Source organism: Dendropsophus ebraccatus, chromosome 6 (assembly GCF_027789765.1).
Source record: "Dendropsophus ebraccatus isolate aDenEbr1 chromosome 6, aDenEbr1.pat, whole genome shotgun sequence".
NCBI lineage: Eukaryota > Metazoa > Chordata > Amphibia > Anura > Hylidae > Dendropsophus > Dendropsophus ebraccatus.
The window spans coordinates 29,600,221-29,619,137 of record NC_091459.1 but is presented as its reverse complement, the minus strand read 5'-3'; the positions used below and the strand labels follow the sequence as shown (position 1 = coordinate 29,619,137).

The following is an 18,917-nucleotide window of genomic DNA, read 5'->3' as shown; positions in this document are numbered from 1 at the left end:
AGTTGAAACCCCCCACAAGTGACCCCATTATGGAAACTACACCCCTCAAGGAATGTAACAAGGGGTGTAGTGAGCATATGGACCCCACTGGTGACGGACACAAATGTGGAACAATGTGGCGTGAAAATGAAATATTACATTTTTTACACTATAATGTTGGTTTAGCCTTGAATATATCATTTTCACAAGGGGTTAAAAGAGGAGAAAAAAAACAAAATGTGTAGCGCAATTTCCCCCGAGTCCGTAAATACCCCACATGTGGACATAAAGCGCCATGCGGGTGCAGGGTAAGCCTCCGAAGGGAAGGAGCACCATTTCGTTTTTGAAGGCTGGATTTGGATGGAATGGATTTCGAGGGGCCATGTTGCATTCAAAAGGCCTCTGTGTTGCCAAGACAGTTGAAACCCCCCACAAGTGACCCCATTCTGGAAACTACACCCCTCAGGGAATGTAACAAGGGGTGTAGTGAGCATATGGACCCCACTGGTGACGGGCACAAATGTGGAACAATGTGGCGTGAAAATGAAATATTACATTTTTTACACTATAATGTTGGTTTAGCCTTGAATTTATCATTTTCACAAGGGGTTAAAAGAGAAAAAAAACACACAATATGTGTAGAGCAATTTCCCCCGAGTCCGTAAATACCCCACATGTGGACATAAAGCGCCATGTGGGCGCAGGGCAAGCCTCCGAAGGGAAGGAGCGCCATTTGGATTTTGGAGGTTGGATTTGGCTAGAATGGATGATGAACGCCATGTCGCATTTACAGAGCCCTCCTGCTGCCAAAACACTGGAAACCCCCCACAAGTGACCCCATTCTGGAAACTGCACCCCTCAAGGAATCTAACAAGGGGTGCAGTGAGGATATGGACCCCTTGATGACGGGCACATTTGTGCCATGAAAGTGAAAAAATGAAATTTTTCCCTTTCACGTCACATTGTTCCACATTTGTGCCCGTCACCAGTGGGGTCCATATGCTCACTGCACCCCTTGTTAGATTCCTTGAGGGGTGTAGTTTCCAGAATGGAATCACTTGTGGGGGGTTTCCAGTGTTTTGGCAGCACGAGGGCTCTGTAAATGCGACATGACCCTTGAAATCTTTTTCAGTGAAATTCAGCTTCCAAAAGCCAATTGGCGCTCCTTCCCTTTGGAGGCTCGTCCTGCGCCCCCTTGGCACTCTATCGCCACATGTGGGGTATTTCTGTACTCGGGAGAAACTGCGCTACACATTTTTTGTCTTTTTTTGCCTCTTATCCCTTTAAGAAAATGAAAAATTGAAGGCTAGAACAACGTTTTAGTGTAAAAAATAAATTTTTCTTTTTTCACGCCATATTGTTCGGAAAATCTGTGAAGCACCTGTGGGGTCCAGATGCTCACCGCACCCCTTGTTACATTCCTTGAGGGGTGTAGTTTTCTAAATGGTGTCCCTTTAGGGGTGTTTTTTAGGTTTTGACACCCCAGAGCCTCTGCCAACCTGAAGTGGTACAGTCAAAAATGACCAAATATAACGGAGGCGTTGAAATTCACTAGGCGCTCCCTTATATCTGAGGCTTGTGGTTGCGTCAAATAGCGCAATAGGGCCACATATGGGGTATTTCTATAAACTGCAGAAACGGGGCAATAATTATTGGGGTGCATTTCTCTGGTAATAGGTTTATAATTATGAAAAATATTGGATTACAATAAAATCTCTGCACAGAAAATTAAAATTTTCAAATTCCTTACACACTTGGCTTTTATTTCTGTGACTCCCCTAAAGGGTTAAAACACTTTCTGGATGTGCTTTTGCAGAGTTTGGGGGGTGCAGTTTCTGAAATGGGGTGCTTTGTGGGGCTTTCTAACATACAGGCCCCTCAAATACACTTTAAACCTGAACAGGTCCCTAAAAATATCTGATTTTGAAATTTTACTGAAAATTTGGAAATTTGCTGCTAATGTTTTAAGCTTCCTATCGTCTAAAAAAATGAAAGATAGTTTAATAAATGCCGCCAACATAAAGTAGACATGTTGCTAATGCTATTTAATATATAATTTATGTGGTATAACCACTTTCTGTATACGCAAAGAAGTTTCAAAGTTGGAAAAATGCATTTTTTCACATTTTTTCACATTATTTGGGTTTTTTTCATAAAGATTTGTTATGAGTATCGACTCCAATTTACCAGAAATGTAAAGTACAATATGTCACGAGAAAACAATCTCAGAATCAGCCGGATAGGTAAAAGCATCCCGAAGTTATTAATGACTAAAGTGACACTGGTCATATTCATAAAATTTGTCTCTGTCATTAAGGCCATTTCAGGCTCTGTCCTTAAGGGGTTAAAGTAGCTGTCTCATGATGACATCCACTTTTTTAGCTAATCGCCCTAGATCAGTCAGGCTTTAGGAATCCATGATTATCGGCTGTTAAAGGGGTTATCCAGTGCTACAAAAATATGGCCACTTATTTCAGAAACAACACGACTCTTGTCTCCAGTTCAGGTGCGGTTTGCAATTAAGCTCCATTCACTTTGATGGAACTGACAAGAGTGGTGCTGTCTCTGGAAGACAGTGGCCATGTTGTTGTAGCGCTGGATAACCCCTGTAATGCTGTTTGATGCTGCTGCTGCCCATACATTTTCCTGCAGTGGCCAACTATGTAATCTATGAAATGCGGTCAGACTCATACGCAGTGTGAACATAGCCTTAAGATGTGTGCATACAGTGGACGGCATTGCATTGATGTCAATGCAATGCCGCCCCTGCATTAAAGAACAGACGCTCATTCCATTCCGTTCTTTACTGAAATATGACAACGTGTGAACATAGCCAAATGGGGATGTTAAACAGACTGCAGAAACTCCATGTGAACCCAGCCTAAGCAAGAGCAAGAAAGACTTTTTGTTAGCAGCTTTCTACTCTGGCTTCTAAAGTGGCATCTCAAATGAAAGACCCCCTTCATCCATGGGGTCCTAAAGCCCTTATCTCAAGATCCCCTTTAACTTGTACGTTCCGTTTGCCTACATATTACTTCAAACTAGAAAGCATATAAGTATCTGCCAGGCTCTTCCCCGGGGAACTTGGATGGACAGGTAAATATCGTTGTCCGATCCCTGATTCTCCTGACCGCAGATCTTGTGGCGGCTCTTAGAGACATTAAGTCTGCCAACAGAAATGTAATGTGTATGGACAGCTTAGGATAACATTATTGTTCTCAGATTACATCTACAATGTTGTACTGTACTGCCTTTAATTTGATAGAGCTGGAATGCACTTACATGATTCAGCCCGGTGTTTATATAATATCATTTCTTTATAGCCTGTTATGCTTTCACATTTACTAGAAGCAAAATATTCTTGGAAAGGGTTTGCATTTTATTTTATTTTTTATTTTTTTGCCGAACCACTTTGTCAGCATGCATTGAAGGAGAGGCTTGTGATTAATTTAATCCGACTGCATCAGCAGCAACAAAACACAGTGGTCACCAGCTACTTACAGTCGGTCGTGTTTTATTGTTCTTTTGTATAAAGCAAATTTTTCAGGAGTGTGAATGCTTTTCCTATTGATTTTGTTCCTCATGGGAAAAAAAAACAACAACATTATTTAACTTGGTTTAGCGAACGCCGTACTGTACCTTAATTTTCTGCGCCCTTCAATCTTTCATTGAATCAAGCCCTTTAAAAAAAACAATAGCCGTGTTTACGAAAGCAATTGCAATTTACATTTTTATTTCCTCCTATGGTTTCCAACCAACAATGCCTTGAAATCCCAGCCAACACTATTTCATGTTGGTATGCCAGAGTAGCTTTCTCCTGTCAAAATGTTTTATGACAGCTTGAATAAAGAACCATCAGAGGCCCCGTTTGAGATGCACAAGGTTACTTGGAATCCAGGCCGCTTATCATAGAAAACGAGAGTATGGCTCATTCTCCATCTGCCTGCCTGAAATCGCTGTGTAGGAGGTTAACCTATTGTTTCCTATGCCCTCTCTTGGCCATTCATGTGTTGTTTTTTTTATTGTTTTTTTTTTCATACGTACTAACAGATAAGAAGTCTGCCGTGATAACATAAAAAAAAAAAGAAAATAACAGTATAACCGATTGCATTATGCAAATGAAAGCTAAAAGATAAAATAATTGCATACCTTTCTTATTCAAAGTGCTACTCGACATTGTCAGAAAATCCTGATTCATTCAAATGAGAAGTCAGAAATAGAAGTCTCTCTAGGAAACATTAATTTATTCAGTAATCTGTGTTGTATATAAATTTTCCTCACCATTGCACGCACCCTGGAAATGTTTTGATTCAGGAAGATTGAATAATAAAATGAAAATAAATCACTGGGTTTTGCTTCCGTTTAATTGCATTATCAACAGTGTGGTGAAAAATCCCACAGAAGCACAACCCTGTAAACTGTATTCAGTAAAGTCCATTATTTTAGGGAAACTTTTTATTTGTTTAGCTCTTTGTATAGTGGTTTTCCTACCTCCGACATTACCATAGGTCACTTCATCTAATAGAATGGAGGTGAAGGAACCTCCACTACCCTCAATGAGTTTGCTGCTAAATGTGGGGTATGGCCACCCAAGGCTATGTTCCCACACTGTTTAACGCTACCTATGACCAGAATTAATGAATGGTCAGAATTAATTGATGATAATTTTACTGCGCATGAACATAGCCTAATACTCAATGGGAAAAGTCACATCTGTTTTGTGTCTAAAAATAGTTTTAATGGTTTTAAAAAATCTGTGTGCACACATCTTAAAGGGAACCCGTCACCAAGAAAATGGCACCTAAGCTATCAGCATCATGTTATAGAGCAGATGGAGCCGGGCAGATTGATATATATCATTATGTGAAAAGGTTACTATAACTTTAGAATTATTGATTGAAATCTCTGATGTTTCCATGTTAAAGGGGTTGTCCATAGAAATATTCGTCTTTCAAATCAACTGGTTTCAGAAAGTTTTATAGCTTTGTAATTTACTTCAATTTAAAAATCTCAAGTCTTCCCATACTTAGCTGTTGTATGTCCTGCAGGAAGTGGTGTTTTCTTTTCAGGCTGACACAGTGCTCTCTGCTGACATCTCTGTCTGAGACAGGAACTGTCCAGAGCAGCTGCAAATCAATATAGAAAACCTTTCCTGCTCTGGACAATTCCTGGTGCCGGCGTGTGGAAGCCGGTTGCACGGTCTTATTACAGAGCACCGGCCCAGGCTGAAGCACTGGAGGTGGGCCCGTCAGTCCCCAGTGGGTGGAAACCCCCACCCCTCTATGATGCGGCTCCATTGATTCTAATGGACCTGCGTCATAGTGGGGCAGGGGTTTCCTCCCACTCGGGCTGGCCGGTGCCCAGAAATAGAACAGCACCGTATGCGGTACCCAAGCCGTGGTTCAAAAAAAGGACAGCGGCACTGGCTTCCCCACACTAGCACCGTTCTATCCATGTGCAAAACTTAAAACAAAGGTACTGATGGTACATTCAATTGGGTTACTCAATAAACAATATAATGCATTATTAGCCTGACATTAGTTTTTGAGGAGCTTTGATATGCACGTGCATGTAAACTGCTGCACATGTCCGGTTAAAGTGATACTATGGCCCCTCTTACTCTGTGTGCAGTTCTCCGCACCATCCACAAGCTAAGACACTGCCCCTTTTATATGTACCTGTATAAAACTTGTCTGTGTCTTCCTTCTGCTTTTTACAGCAGAAAGACAACACAGGCACAATTTATCCAGGTATATATTGAATGTGCAGCATCTAAGCTTGTGGATGGTGCGGAGAACTGCACATAGAGCAGGAGGGGGTGACCCTTTTAGCTCTATGAGCAGTAAGTGTGTTTCTCCATCACCGTTCTGCTTTCTGACATCATTACAGTTAAATTTCCAGGCACTAAAACCTACATTGACCCTGAAACATATGAAGATCCGAATAGAGCTGTCCATCAATTTGCCAAGGAGTTAGATGCATCGTGTATAAAAATCGAGCGTGTGATTGGTGCAGGTAAGATGCCACTGAATTGAATCTTCGACATGATATGACAGGAAAGTAATTATAACTTCTGTATAGAACCTTTTTGTTTTGTGCTGTGCTGATAAAATAATGGGTTTGTCTAAGGACTCAAGAAGACGGGAAACTCTGATTGTTGTTCGTGTGAAAAGGTTATATAGTAGCAGTGCACAGACCAATTCCTTTTACAGTCTATAAAGTATGTTTTTATTTTTTGATAGATAGATAGATAGATAATGATTTTTACTAATAGTTTTGGGTTTCTGGTGTTTTAATAATAATAATAATAATATTAATAATAATTTTTATTTGTATAGCGCCAACAGATTCCGCAGCACTTTTTTAATACTATAAGTACAAAACATTAAATATTTATAATACATTATACAGTAAATAAAATAAAATAAAAATCATATAAACAGTTCGAGACGTGCTCACAATAGCTTACAGACTAGGATGACTGGGGTGACACAAGAGGCAGTAAGTGCTTTATTTTGCCAATGTTCCAGTTATTGTACATAGTCGCAAAGTGCCTATAAGTGGTTTTATTTTTTGTGTTCTGTTCACTTGATTATGTGGGTGGCCATCTTGTCTGAGCTGTTGCCACAAAAAAGCTGAAAATTAATCCTGTGCTATTTGCTTCTTTCTTTATAATAGAGGTGCAATCTGCCATCTTATAAGGGCCAGTTCACACTGGACAAAACCCACCTGCCCCAGTGTCAAACGGCGACTCTATGGGAGTGCTTGCACGCCTCTGCTCTAAGAATTGATTTGTCAATTCTTTGAACGTAGGAGAGTGGAGGTGCGCGAGCCCCCCCAAGGAGTCGCCGATTGACACTGAGGCAGGCGGGATTCTGTGTCTGAGAGCTCCACCACGGAACTCCGCCGAATTTGCTCAGTGTGAACTGGTCCTAATAATGAGATGAGTGCTGAGGCAGTGCACGTAGTACAATTCGTATGATGATTTTTACAAAGTATGATCATGGGTATTCAGTGTCCACGGTGAAAACTGCTGTTTACTTGTAATATAAGTGACATCGATAGCATAAATAGATAATTTCTGGTCTGTTCTGTGAAATGGAAACCTCAGTCCTGTTCAGCAGATCAAACACTAAGCTTAGAATATGAAGAAGGGGTGTGGATCTGAAAAGCCATACTCACATAAGTTCCGTTTTGTTAAAAGTAGGGGAAGATCTGACACAGAGAAAACCATAGAAAAAACAGACAAAATCTTTTCATTAAAATTTTGCCCTGTCAGTTCCACTCTGGATTTTGGTTGAACTGACCAAAAGAATTGTGATTTGCGAACATAGCCTCCTTCTGTGTTTTGGGCGCACTCTTGCTTTTGGTAAAAATACTGACCAAAATACTGTATGTGAACTGAACCTATGAGGCTATGTTCTTACACAGTATTTGGTCAGTATCTTTAACCAAAACCGGAAGTGGAGCAATACAAAGAACAAATGTTAATATATAGTATTTCCATCAGTCTTTTGGTCAGTATTTTTTAAACCAAAACCAGCAGTGGAATTGACAGGGCAAAGTTATAATGGAAAGATTTGCACAGTTTCCATGTTTTCAACTCACTCTGGTTTTGTTTGAAGAATGATTGACAGAAATAATACATGTGAACATAGCCTTAGACCATATTGGAAAGATTGGCTCCGTTCTCTGTGTATTATACCTACTTCTGGTTTTGATAAAAGAACTGACCAAAATGAGGCCTAAAATAGGCCTCAAAATACTATGGGAGGAAATTATTAAGATCGGAATACTTAAATCCGGCCTCATCCCCATGCACCCCGTCAGTTTTAGTAAACCGGGAGGCCCTGTGGCTGCCACACAGCAAGCGTAGAAATCTATACCTGCTCTGGAGCAGGTGTAGATTTCTACCACGATTTACACCTGTTTGCAGGCGTAAATCATGATAAATCAGGAGTGGGAGGAGGCAATGCCTCAGATTTTCCACGGCTGCCCTACCCGCCCATCATGCGAGCGGTTAACCCCCCCCCAGTGATGTCCCTGCTGGTCATAATTAACCCCCCAGTGATGCCCTGGTAGTCTAGTTAACCCCCCAGTCATGTCCCTGGTAGTGTACTTTGCCCCCAGTGTCTGTCCCAAATAAAAAAAATAAACATCTCACTCACCTTTCCTCCACTCCCACGCTGCCCAGGTCCTCCTCTCTCTCCTAGTCTGTTACCATCTTCTCCTCCAGGCGGGCGCAATGAAATAATGTCATCGTGCGTGGCCCGCAGGAGACAGAAGATGTGTGTCTCTCTGGTGGGGAAGGAGCTGGCACGGACAGCATCCTCCTGTGTCTGGCAGCTGTCACAGACACAGGAGGATGCTATGTATGCCGGCTCCTGCCCCACAAGAGCGGCTCACATCACAGGAGAGCCGCGGGCCGCTTCAGGAGGTCTTGATTTGATGGCCATCTACTCAATTCCAGTAGTGTGTGAACATAGCCTTTCTGTGCTTTCAATACATTCCTGTTTTTTTTTGCAAAATATTGCCCAAAAAACTGAGCAAAAATACTGTGCGTGAACATGGCCTTAGACTGTAAGGGTATGTTCACACTGAGTAAATCAGGCGGTGTTCCACCGCAGAATCCCACCTGCCTCAGTGTGCCATAGCCCATCTATTGGAGAGCTTGCGCACCTCCGCTGCCGCCACTCTCCTCTCTAAGAATTGACATGTCAATTCCACCTTATTCACCTCAATGTGAACATACCCTAAGCTTACTTTTTGCACAGAATAACTTATGAACGTAAGTGATAAACTAATCCATTACATGATATAATAAAACAATACCTTCCATTTTCCAATATAAACAACATTTGTATCCGTCCCAAATTATTGCTTGTTATCGGTTACATTTGGTGGGAAATCTCTTGGTAGTCGCTTAGTTGTGTGAAGTAAGAATCAATGTACAAATATTACAAGGGCTCTAGGCATTAATATTAATGCCGTACATTATCTCCACTTAATCTCCAGTTTTTGACTGACAAACACAGCTGTCGCCTCAGGAAACACAAGTGATAAGTGATTTAAGTGAAAAATTCTCTTCCCAGCACCCTCATGTAACCCGCAATTAGACAGGCCTAAGTAAGTTATCCCATAAACATGTCCATTTGGTTAAATCCTACAGGTGAAAAGAGCTAATCTGATTTCCTGGATTTATATAGAATTGAGTCCAAGATTAAACAAACAAAAACAAAACAAAAGCAGGTTGTCATTAGGACAAAGATATTAAATATCAGTTCCTGATCAACTGACAGGATGCAGTGTTAATTCTGGCGGGATCGGAGGCTCTGAATTATACAGTGTGTGGATGTCATTTTCCGAAATCTCTGATAAGAGACTTTCACAACAATAAGCCTTCCGAGATTTAGCGACTGCACGGAAATGTCCTTTGTTTATTGTCTGTCAATGCGAACCTGGGGCTTGATACAAACAGCTTCATTGTGATGGCTCCACAAGGTAAACCTCAAACAACACACACAGATTTCTCTAACACTGTTTTACTGATACCTAGAAATCAAATGCATTTTTATTTTATTCCTTAGTAAAAAATTTATGAGCAGTAAAGGCTTGGCAATAAATCTTGTTTATTGGCGTTCGATAGCGCATGTTTATAGCTGAGCTGCCATAAAGTTACGGCCATTTGCTTAATACATTTTTATTTACTTTCAATAAGCATAGAATGCACTTTAGAATAAAAATCTGTTAGTAAAATGTCTGTATAATAGAGCTATAGGTAAAGGTATGCATGCTTTAATGAGACTTCAAGAAGGACCTTCGATATATAAAGTCAATTAAATTAATGCAATGTCTGTTTTTGTCTTTCTTTCTTTCTATGTCCCCCCAGAATTATAAAGTGCTGTGGAATATGTAGGCGCTATATAATACTAATATAATAATTATAATTATTATTATTATTATTATTATTATTATTATTATTATTATTATTACTACACTCTAATCCAGAGCTTCTTAATTCCAGTCCTCATGGCCCACCAACAAGTAATGTTTTGAGGATTTCCTTAGTATTTCACAGGTAATATAATTATACATATATTATCAGGTATTATCACAGGTGTTCTTTGTATGGGATATCCTCAAAACATGACCTGTTAGTGGGCCATGAGGACTAAAAACTGAGAAGCACTGCTCTAAGGCTAGGTTCACACTGCATTTTTGCAATCCACTTTTTTCATGTTTTTTTTTTATGCATTTGCGTGCATCCGTTTTGATCCATTTTTCCAGCTGACACTACTTTTGTGTCCGTTAAAAAAACGGATCCATTTTTTTTTTTACAATGGAAGTCAATGGAAAAATGGATCAAAACGGATGCACACAAATGCATCCGTTTTTTTTTATCCGCTTTTCATCTGTTTTTTGAAGTTCAACACTTCTGAAATTGACAACAGAAAAGTGCATCCGTGTGAGAACCCTTCCAGTTAGCAGCCCTTTTCCATTCAGTATCCATTATTATCATGTACCTCTCCATTAATCTTGAATAGTGAAGTTTATGACTTATTGCACAATAACTAGATTTGCACACTATTGGGTAATGAAATAATGTAATTTATCTGTTTAGTAGTCTAATGGTGCGTTTACACAGACAGATTATCTGACAGGTTTTTGAATCCAAAGCCAGGAACACACTATAAACAGAGAACAGGTCATAAAGGAAAGACTGAGATTTCTCCTCTTTTCAAATCCATTCCTGGCTTTGGCTTCAATAATCTGTCAGATAATCTGTCAGTGTAAACACACCATAAAGTCCCTTTTACACAGGCTGATTGTTGGTAATGAGCAAAAAAAAAAAAAAATTAAAAAACGACCGTTTTTGCCGCGATTTTACTGACTACAATGGCAATGCATTGAAGTCAATGGGAGGACAGACGTCCATTGCACACAATGCATTGAAAAACGTTTTTACAGCGGAAAAAAACGGACTTTTTTCAATGCATTGTGTGCATTGGATGTCTGTCCTCCCATTAACTTCAATGCTTTGCCATTGCAGTCTGTTAAATCGCGGATATAAATATAAAAACGGCCGTTTTTTGACGTTGTGGGAACATAGCCTTAACCTGATATTTGGCCCGTGTAAACAGATAAATCTATTGTTCTGCTAAATAACTAACTGAGCATGATACAGGCTGTCCCACATCAGGTGGGGGAAAAGGGGTCTTAGAATCGTCCCCAGTGAGTGCAGAAGCAGTTCTAAAACAAAAACAGTAAAAGAATCAGCTTTTCAAATACCCTGCTGTATCCGACAGCAGAAAACAGACAGCCTGTGCCTGCAAGGAATTAGTAACTGGGATTTATTATGGCCGTTCTCAATGACACCTCTGTACAGAATTCTACCACAGATGCGGCTGTTATTGCATATTAGCGAACAGGTCTAAAAGTTCATTTTGGCTCAATACATAAACAGTAGACCAAAGTGGCAGGTGGCAGGCTCCTAAGCAGCTCCAAATTGGGATGTCTTCTGCTAAACCTTTGAAGACATTATTATTATTTTAGATCACTGGATGGATGGATCACTGTGAACCTGCAGGGAATTCAGATTAACCCCTTAAATAGAAAATGTTTTTTCTTCTGATTGTATTTTAGAAAATTTTATGGGAATAAGCTACTCCCTGTGTATTGATATGTTGTTGTTTGTTTGTGTAAATATGTAAAATGCATAAGAAATATTTTATATAGAATTTGCCTTCATTGTGACTGTTCACAGTGTATTAGTGTGTACTTGTCATTTTAAAGGAGAAGTCCGGCCAAAATTAATTTTTGATATGTTATTACCTATGGAAAGTTATACAAATTTCTAATGTACATTAATTATGGGAAATGCACATTTAAGGCTATTTCCCTTAATTTAGTAGATCAGGAAGTGTTAGAATTCTCTCAGATACAGTGACGTCACGACGAAAGGTGTAATTCCTATGGAGTGTCCAGCAGGGGGTGCTCTATATCTAGATGTCTATGGGACTTTATTGTTTCTATGAATTTCTATGTAAAGTAATGTAATGTAGTGTACAGTATGCTTTATTGAACGAATACATATATGGAATACTTTGGGGAGAAAGTGTCCTTGCTCCCCAAAGTATTGCATAAATGTATTCAATCAGTACATTAGGATATCACAGTAATCCCGCCGATCCGCCGCCCACCAATCTGCCGCACTCCCGCCGATCCGGACTATATACACTGAACTACTGCTCCCATTATCTGCTCATAGTATGGCCACTGGGCGCAGGGGGGAGCCGCTCATCACACAGGAGCGCTCCCCCCTCCTCCTTCCGGGATCCGGGGAACCTCTCCCTATCCCAGGGCTGACTCCCCGTCTAGCCGCCGCTCTCCCCCCACACATACCGGCTCCCCATGCATCCCAGTGTCCGCACTGACCATCCTCTCCCACACGTGCTGGCCAGGAAGCATCGGGAGCCGGTATGTGTGAGGGGAGGGGGCGGCCAGGTGCGGAGTCAGCCCTGGGATATGGGGGAGGTTCCCCGGATCCCGGAAGGAGGAGGAGGGGGGAGCGCGGGAGTGTGGCGGATCGGTGGGCTTACTGTGATATCCTAATGTACTGATTGAATACATTTATGCAATACTTTGGGGAGCAAGGACACTTGCTTCCCAAAGTATTCCATAGATGTATTCATTCAATAAAGCATACTGTACACTACATTACATTACTTTACATAGAAATCCATAGAAACAATAAAGTCCCATAGACTTCTACATATAGAGCGCCCCCTTTTGGACACCCCATAGGAATTACACCTTTTGTCGTGACGTCACTGTATCTGAGAGAATTCTAACACTTCCTGATCTACTAAATTAAGGGAAATAGCCCTATACTGTATGTGCATTTCCCATAATTAATGTACATTAGAAATTTGTATAACTTTCCATAAGTAATAACATATCAAAAATTAATTTTGGCCGGACTTCTCCTTTAAAGATTTTTTAAACCTTCATGGTTTTATTACATGAACTCTTCAGAGACCAGGTTATTTTAGTACCCTCACTGCTGTTATGCAGTGTGAGAGTCCCCTCCATGGTGAGCAGTTATTTCGTATCCTCTTCATTTCAGGGGGCAGGACCAGAGCTGGGATTTTTGCCAGTAGTACACTGCCCAGAACGTTATAGGTGGTGAGGGTGAGAGGGAACACTTGATTTACTCTCCCTGTCTATAGAACATGGTAAACGCCACCCCCACTTCCTGTAATTTGTCCTGGTGTAGCTATTACTAGAGACAGTTTTCCATGTAGACCACCAAACTGCCTCTCTCTGTTTTTGTTTTTGTTTTGTTTTCAACATGCTATGGTGGGGTCTCTCTGTGCATTTTCTTTTAATGGAAATGTAATAAATTCAAGTTTTATATATCATACTGAGTAATTGGATATTTAGATATTGATTTAGAAATCTCACCTAGACTATCGCATAGAGTGAAGTTGCTTGAAACGGCCATTGAAATATTTTTTTATTTTATAAAGTAATAAAATCTAAGAAATCACATTTTGTCCACCTTCATTTTTTTCCTTTCTAGGAGAGTTTGGAGAAGTGTGCAGCGGCCGTCTAAAGCTTCCAGGAAAAAGAGACGTAGCAGTTGCCATTAAAACTCTCAAAGTTGGCTACACCGAAAAGCAAAGGAGGGATTTTCTTTGTGAAGCGAGTATAATGGGCCAGTTTGATCATCCAAATGTCGTTCATTTGGAAGGAGTAGTGACACGTGGTAAGTGAAACTCGCCACTGCGGCTTGGAGTTCTTGCTAGGCATAAGTAAAATGATCTCAGCCTTGCAGTAAGTTTTTATTGCGTCCATATAATTGTGATGGAAATTAGTAAACAGAGGGTATCTTGTGCATTTAGGTTGGACATTCAAGCAGTATAGTAATTTCATGGATAGAAAAGTGTCCCTTTCCTGTCATCTCCAGCCGACTTCTTGATCCTTATTATTTATGTGCACAAATTTCATCCATGCTGTAGACAGACACTTAAAACTATCTTATTACTATTGCTGCCACTTATAATGTGGAAACTTTCAAGATGTTTCCTATCAAAGTGGATGTTGGTTCTGGCTTAGAAAAGATCTCACAAACATCGAATTGTTTCATGTTTTAGGCAAACCCGTAATGATTGTAATTGAATACATGGAGAACGGAGCTCTAGATGCATTTTTAAGGGTGAGTGCTCTTCATAATTTATTGTAAAATGAATGTTTAGCGTGTCATAAATATGCATGGGGGGATGTGTTTACTTTTACCTTCCCTTTAGTCATTTGGATTGGTATGTAATATGAAACCCTTACTTTTAATGTAAACATCATCCAGTGTTGGTGTAGTGCTTGCTTTCCTGGTTGGTAAGTGAAACAGGATAGCACTAACATTATGAATATATTCTTCCCTAGTCTTGATAATATTCAGTATACTGAATGCTTTGCTGGTGTAAATAAAGTCAGGTGTAAAATGGGATTTCATCAGCAAATTACACTATGCCTCGAAATAATAAAGAAGCTGAAAATAATTTAGCTCGAGACCTGAATTGTTTACAATGTTAATTGAGGTCTATTTATAAAAAGTTATTATTTTAAGAAACAATAACTAGAACGTATATTAACATTGTTTATTGCCATTTCATCAATTTTTTTATTTTATTTTTATTCCTACTTAGAGATGAGCGAACCGGGTTCGGGTTCGAGTCAATCAGAACTCGAACTTTCAGTATTTGATTAGCGGGGGCTGCTGAAGTTGGATAAAGCTCCAAGGTTGTCTGGAAAACATGGATACAGTCAATGACTATATCCATGTTTTCCACATAGCCTTAGGGCTTTATCCAACTTCTGCAGCCACCGCTAATCAAATGCCGAAAGTTCGGGTTCGGATCGACTCGAGCATGCTCCAGGTTCGCTCTTCTCTATTCCTAATGCTTTATGTTGTCGCCAGATTTTAGCCTTTTTGAGTCACTGTTGGACTACCTCTACCTTATATAAGCATATAACACCGTTAGTAGATGCAAGTGAATTTTATAAGATGTTCAAAAACAGTATTGCATCAAAACTTTGAGGAAATGGCAGCAAGATGTTTAGGACCTAAAGAGGACATATCAGCTTTGTGTTGTGAAGTTGAAAGGAGCTGTCAGCTTTACTGTGTGGCTTAGTAAAGAGGATCTGTCAGCTGTCCTGACTTATCTGTTTGAGTCAACTTGTATTGCCCGTAAAATGTTGGAGAATCTTTTCTTAGAATGATGTGTTATGTGTTATTTGTCCTGGAAATGTAGGAATGAACAACTGACTGGGTATTACTTTGAAAAAAGGTCCACTTCAATGTATGATAGGGTATTTGTAATTTTTTATGTAATTTTAGATGTTTACCCACATGAGTGATATACATTTCCTTCTATAATATGACAATGTTATTGCTACAGAGTAAAGTGGGTATTTAGCCTGCAACCATTAAAAATAGAAATGTTTAGAGGAGTACCGCCAATGCGATAACACGTAACATTGTTGGATATATGTGGATTATTAGACCACATCAACATCAGAAAAGGGACAGATTGGCAAAGGCTTTGACTTCAATGTATGGCTATGTTCACACAACGTCTTTTTTGTGTTTAAAAAGACATCCGTTATTGCATCATTTTAATTGGCTTGACTAAAATGTATTGAAGTCTATGGAATAACGGACGTCTTTTTCACACGTTGTATTGAATGACGGACGTCTTTTGAGGTGTACGCATTCAATACAATGTGTGAAAGACGTCCGTTATTCCACAGACTTCAGTGCATTTTAGTCAAGCCAATTAAAATGATGCAATAACGGATGTCTTTTTAAACACTAAAAGCGGACGCCTTTTTCCTTTTTTGGACGTTGTGTGAACATAGCCTATCCAGGACAACCCAAAACTACAGCAGGCTGTGCCATAATTCTAAAAGACCCTAAAACTATTTTACCCCAACACATGGTGATTATTGGCTAAAGGGGCTGGTGTTTTTACCCGTCTAAAAGGCTCAGCAACTAGCCAACAAACAAGCAAATGCTTATTCATTGGCTGATCGCCGGGATTGGGCATCCCTAAAAGTCAGGATAAGTTAACTGCCCATCTCCTTGTATAAACAGGGAATGTACAGCTGATTATTATGTAAGTAGAGGGGGTTGTTCATGCGGCTTAGCTGGTACAATAATTGAACCATGTAAAATGCTTCTTTTAATGAGCACCAGTCTGCTAAATCAGTGCTGGTATCAGGCAACCATCTGCTTATCCTAATGACCCAACATGGGAACCAACTATAAGCTTAAAGGGATGTTTCCATCTCAACTAGTTTAGTTAAACATGTAGGACTTGTTAAATAATTTAGCAAATACATTCCTTCAGCAAACTTGCCTTCTCCTAAAATAACAAACAACACAAAAGAAAAGAGGGTATGTAAGATTGTAAAGCACACCAAAACCACAATGTATGCAAAAAATATCTACAGTTCTTTATTGATACAATGGATTACAGAAAGACAATCACAATGAAGTTCTGAATCCCTTCACCCATGTTAAAAACACTTAAAAAATACCCATTGAAGTTCCTGGTAGGAACGTAACGTGTGGGATGTGGTTGGACCCTCATGTCCTCACTCCGTACATCAGGCCCGGACTGGTAATCTGGCAAGCCGGGCAAATGCCCGCTGGGCTGGCCAGATTACCAGTCCGTGGGCCGCCCGGGCTGCATAAAAAAAAAAAAATCACCGCCGCGGCCCGTTTCTCTTCCCCGTCCGCTTCTGCCCGCTCCGGTCACCGCAGTCCGCTCGGTCCGCCTCCTGTCACCGGATCACAGCCTCTGCCCCCTCCGGTCACTGCAGCCCGCTCGGCCCGCCCCTGACGTGCGCCACTAAGCCAATCAACGTGGGGCCGCTGCGGCCGGCTGTGGAACGTGTGTTACGTGCACCGCAGCGGCCCCACGCTGCTCTACGTTGATTGGATTAGCGGCGCACGTCAGGGGCGGGCCGAGCGGGCTAAGGTGACTGTAGCGGGCAGAGGCTGTGATCCGGTGACTGGAGGCGGGCCGAGCGGGCTCCGGTGACAGGATGCGGACCGAGCGGGCTGCGGTGACCGAGGCGGGCTCCGGTGACAGGAGGCGGACCGAGCGGGCTGTGGTGATAGGAGGTAACAGGAGCGGGCTGCAGAGACCGGGGGCCATCTATAAAGGAGGGGGGAGAAGAGAGAGGGGGGCCATCTATAAAGTAGGGGGGAGAAGAGAGAGGGGGCCATCTATAAAGGAGGGGGGAGAAGAGAGAGGGGGCCATCTATAAAGTAGGGGGGAGAAGAGAGAGGGGGGCCATCTATAAAGGAGGGGGGAGAAGAGAGAGGGGGCCATCTATAAAGGAGGGGGGAGAAGAGAGAGGGGGCCATCTATAAAGGAGGGGGGAGAAGAGAGAGGGGGCCATCTATAAAGGAGGGGGGAGAAGAGAGAGGGGGGCATCTATAACAGAGGGGGGCATCTATAAGGGAGGGGGAGAAGAGAGAGGGGGGCCATCTATAAAGGAGGGGGGAGAAGAGAGAGGGGGCCATCTATAAAGGAGGGGGGAGAAGAGAGAGGGGGCCATCTATAAAGGAGGGGGGAGAAGAGAGAGGGGGCCATCTATAAAGGAGGGGGGAGAAGAGAGAGGGGGCCATCTATAAAGGAGGGGGGAGAAGAGAGAGGGGGCCATCTATAAAGGAGGGGGGAGAAGAGAGAGGGGGGCATCTATAACAGAGGGGGGCATCTATAAGGGAGGGGGAGAAGAGAGAGGGGGCCATCTATAAAGGAGGGGGGAGAAGAGAGAGGGGGCCATCTATAAAGTAGGGGGGAGAAGAGAGGGGGGCCATCTATAAAGGAGGGGGGAGAAGAGAGAGGGGGTCATCTATAAAGTAGGGGGGAGAAGAGAGAGGGGGCCATCTATAAAGGAGGGGGGAGAAGAGAGAGGGGGCCATCTATAAAGGAGGGGGGAGAAGAGAGAGGGGGCCATCTATAAAGGAGGGGGGAGAAGAGAGAGGGGGGCATCTATAACAGAGGGGGGCATCTATAAGGGAGGGGGAGAAGAGAGAGGGGGCCATCTATAAAGGAGGGGGGAGAAGAGAGAAGGGGCCATCTATAAAGGAGGGGGGAGAAGAGAGAGGGGGCCATCTATAAAGGAGGGGGGAGAAGAGAGAGGGGGCATCTATAACAGAGGGGGCCATCTATAAGAGAGGGGGGATAAGAGAGGGGGCCATCTATAAGGGGGCTACATAGAGGGATGCATATACAATAAGGGGGTCACATAAAGTCAGCCTACCCACTAAATGAGGGTGTAAAGGGGACAGTACAGATGTGCAGTTAGTATAGAGATGAGGATGGTGTCAGAGTGAGGAGCCTTATATGTCTGTCTGCGGTGACATTAGTCAGTATGCGGTGGTATTAGTCAGTATGCGGTGGTATTAGTCAGTATGCGGTGGTATTAGTCAGTGTGTGGTGGTATTAGTATGTGGAGGTGTCAGTCAGTATGCTGTGATATTAGTTAGTATGTGGTGGTATTAGTTAGTATGCGGTGACATTAGTCAGTATGCGGTGGTATTAGTCAGTATGCAGTGGTATTAGTCAGTATGTGGTGGTATTAGTTAGTATGTGGTTGTATTAGTCAGTATGCGGTTGCATTAGTCAGTATGCGGTGGTATTAATCAGTATGTGGTGGTATTAGTCAGTGTGTGGTGGTATTAGTCAGTATGTGGTGGTGGTGTTAAACTGAGCACAGTGACCGGGCCAGAAGCAGTCTCTCTGTACACTGTGTAGTGGTGATGACCTGTAACTGCAGCTCAGCTACATAGTACAGAGACAGAAGCTTCTGACCCCATTTACTGTGTTATTATCTGTAATTCCAGTCATGGCCGTGATGATACA

General features: G+C 41.8%; 1 protein-coding gene across 7 annotated transcripts in view; it reads left to right on the top strand.

Moving 5' to 3' along the window:
- The window catches only part of EPHA7 (EPH receptor A7), a 183,018-nt gene that overhangs the window by 146,615 nt on the left and 17,486 nt on the right, over positions 1–18,917 (top strand). For 4 of the 7 annotated variants that reach the window (XM_069974748.1, XM_069974747.1, XM_069974752.1 and 1 more), the window contains exons 10-12: positions 5,869–5,994; positions 13,562–13,747; positions 14,136–14,197. In XM_069974748.1, coding sequence (XP_069830849.1) covers positions 5,869–5,994; positions 13,562–13,747; positions 14,136–14,197 — 374 coding nt within the window. The remainder of the gene's footprint in view (positions 1–5,868; positions 5,995–13,561; positions 13,748–14,135; positions 14,198–18,917) is intronic. The other 3 variants (XM_069974749.1, XM_069974753.1, XM_069974750.1) reach the window with 1 other exon arrangement.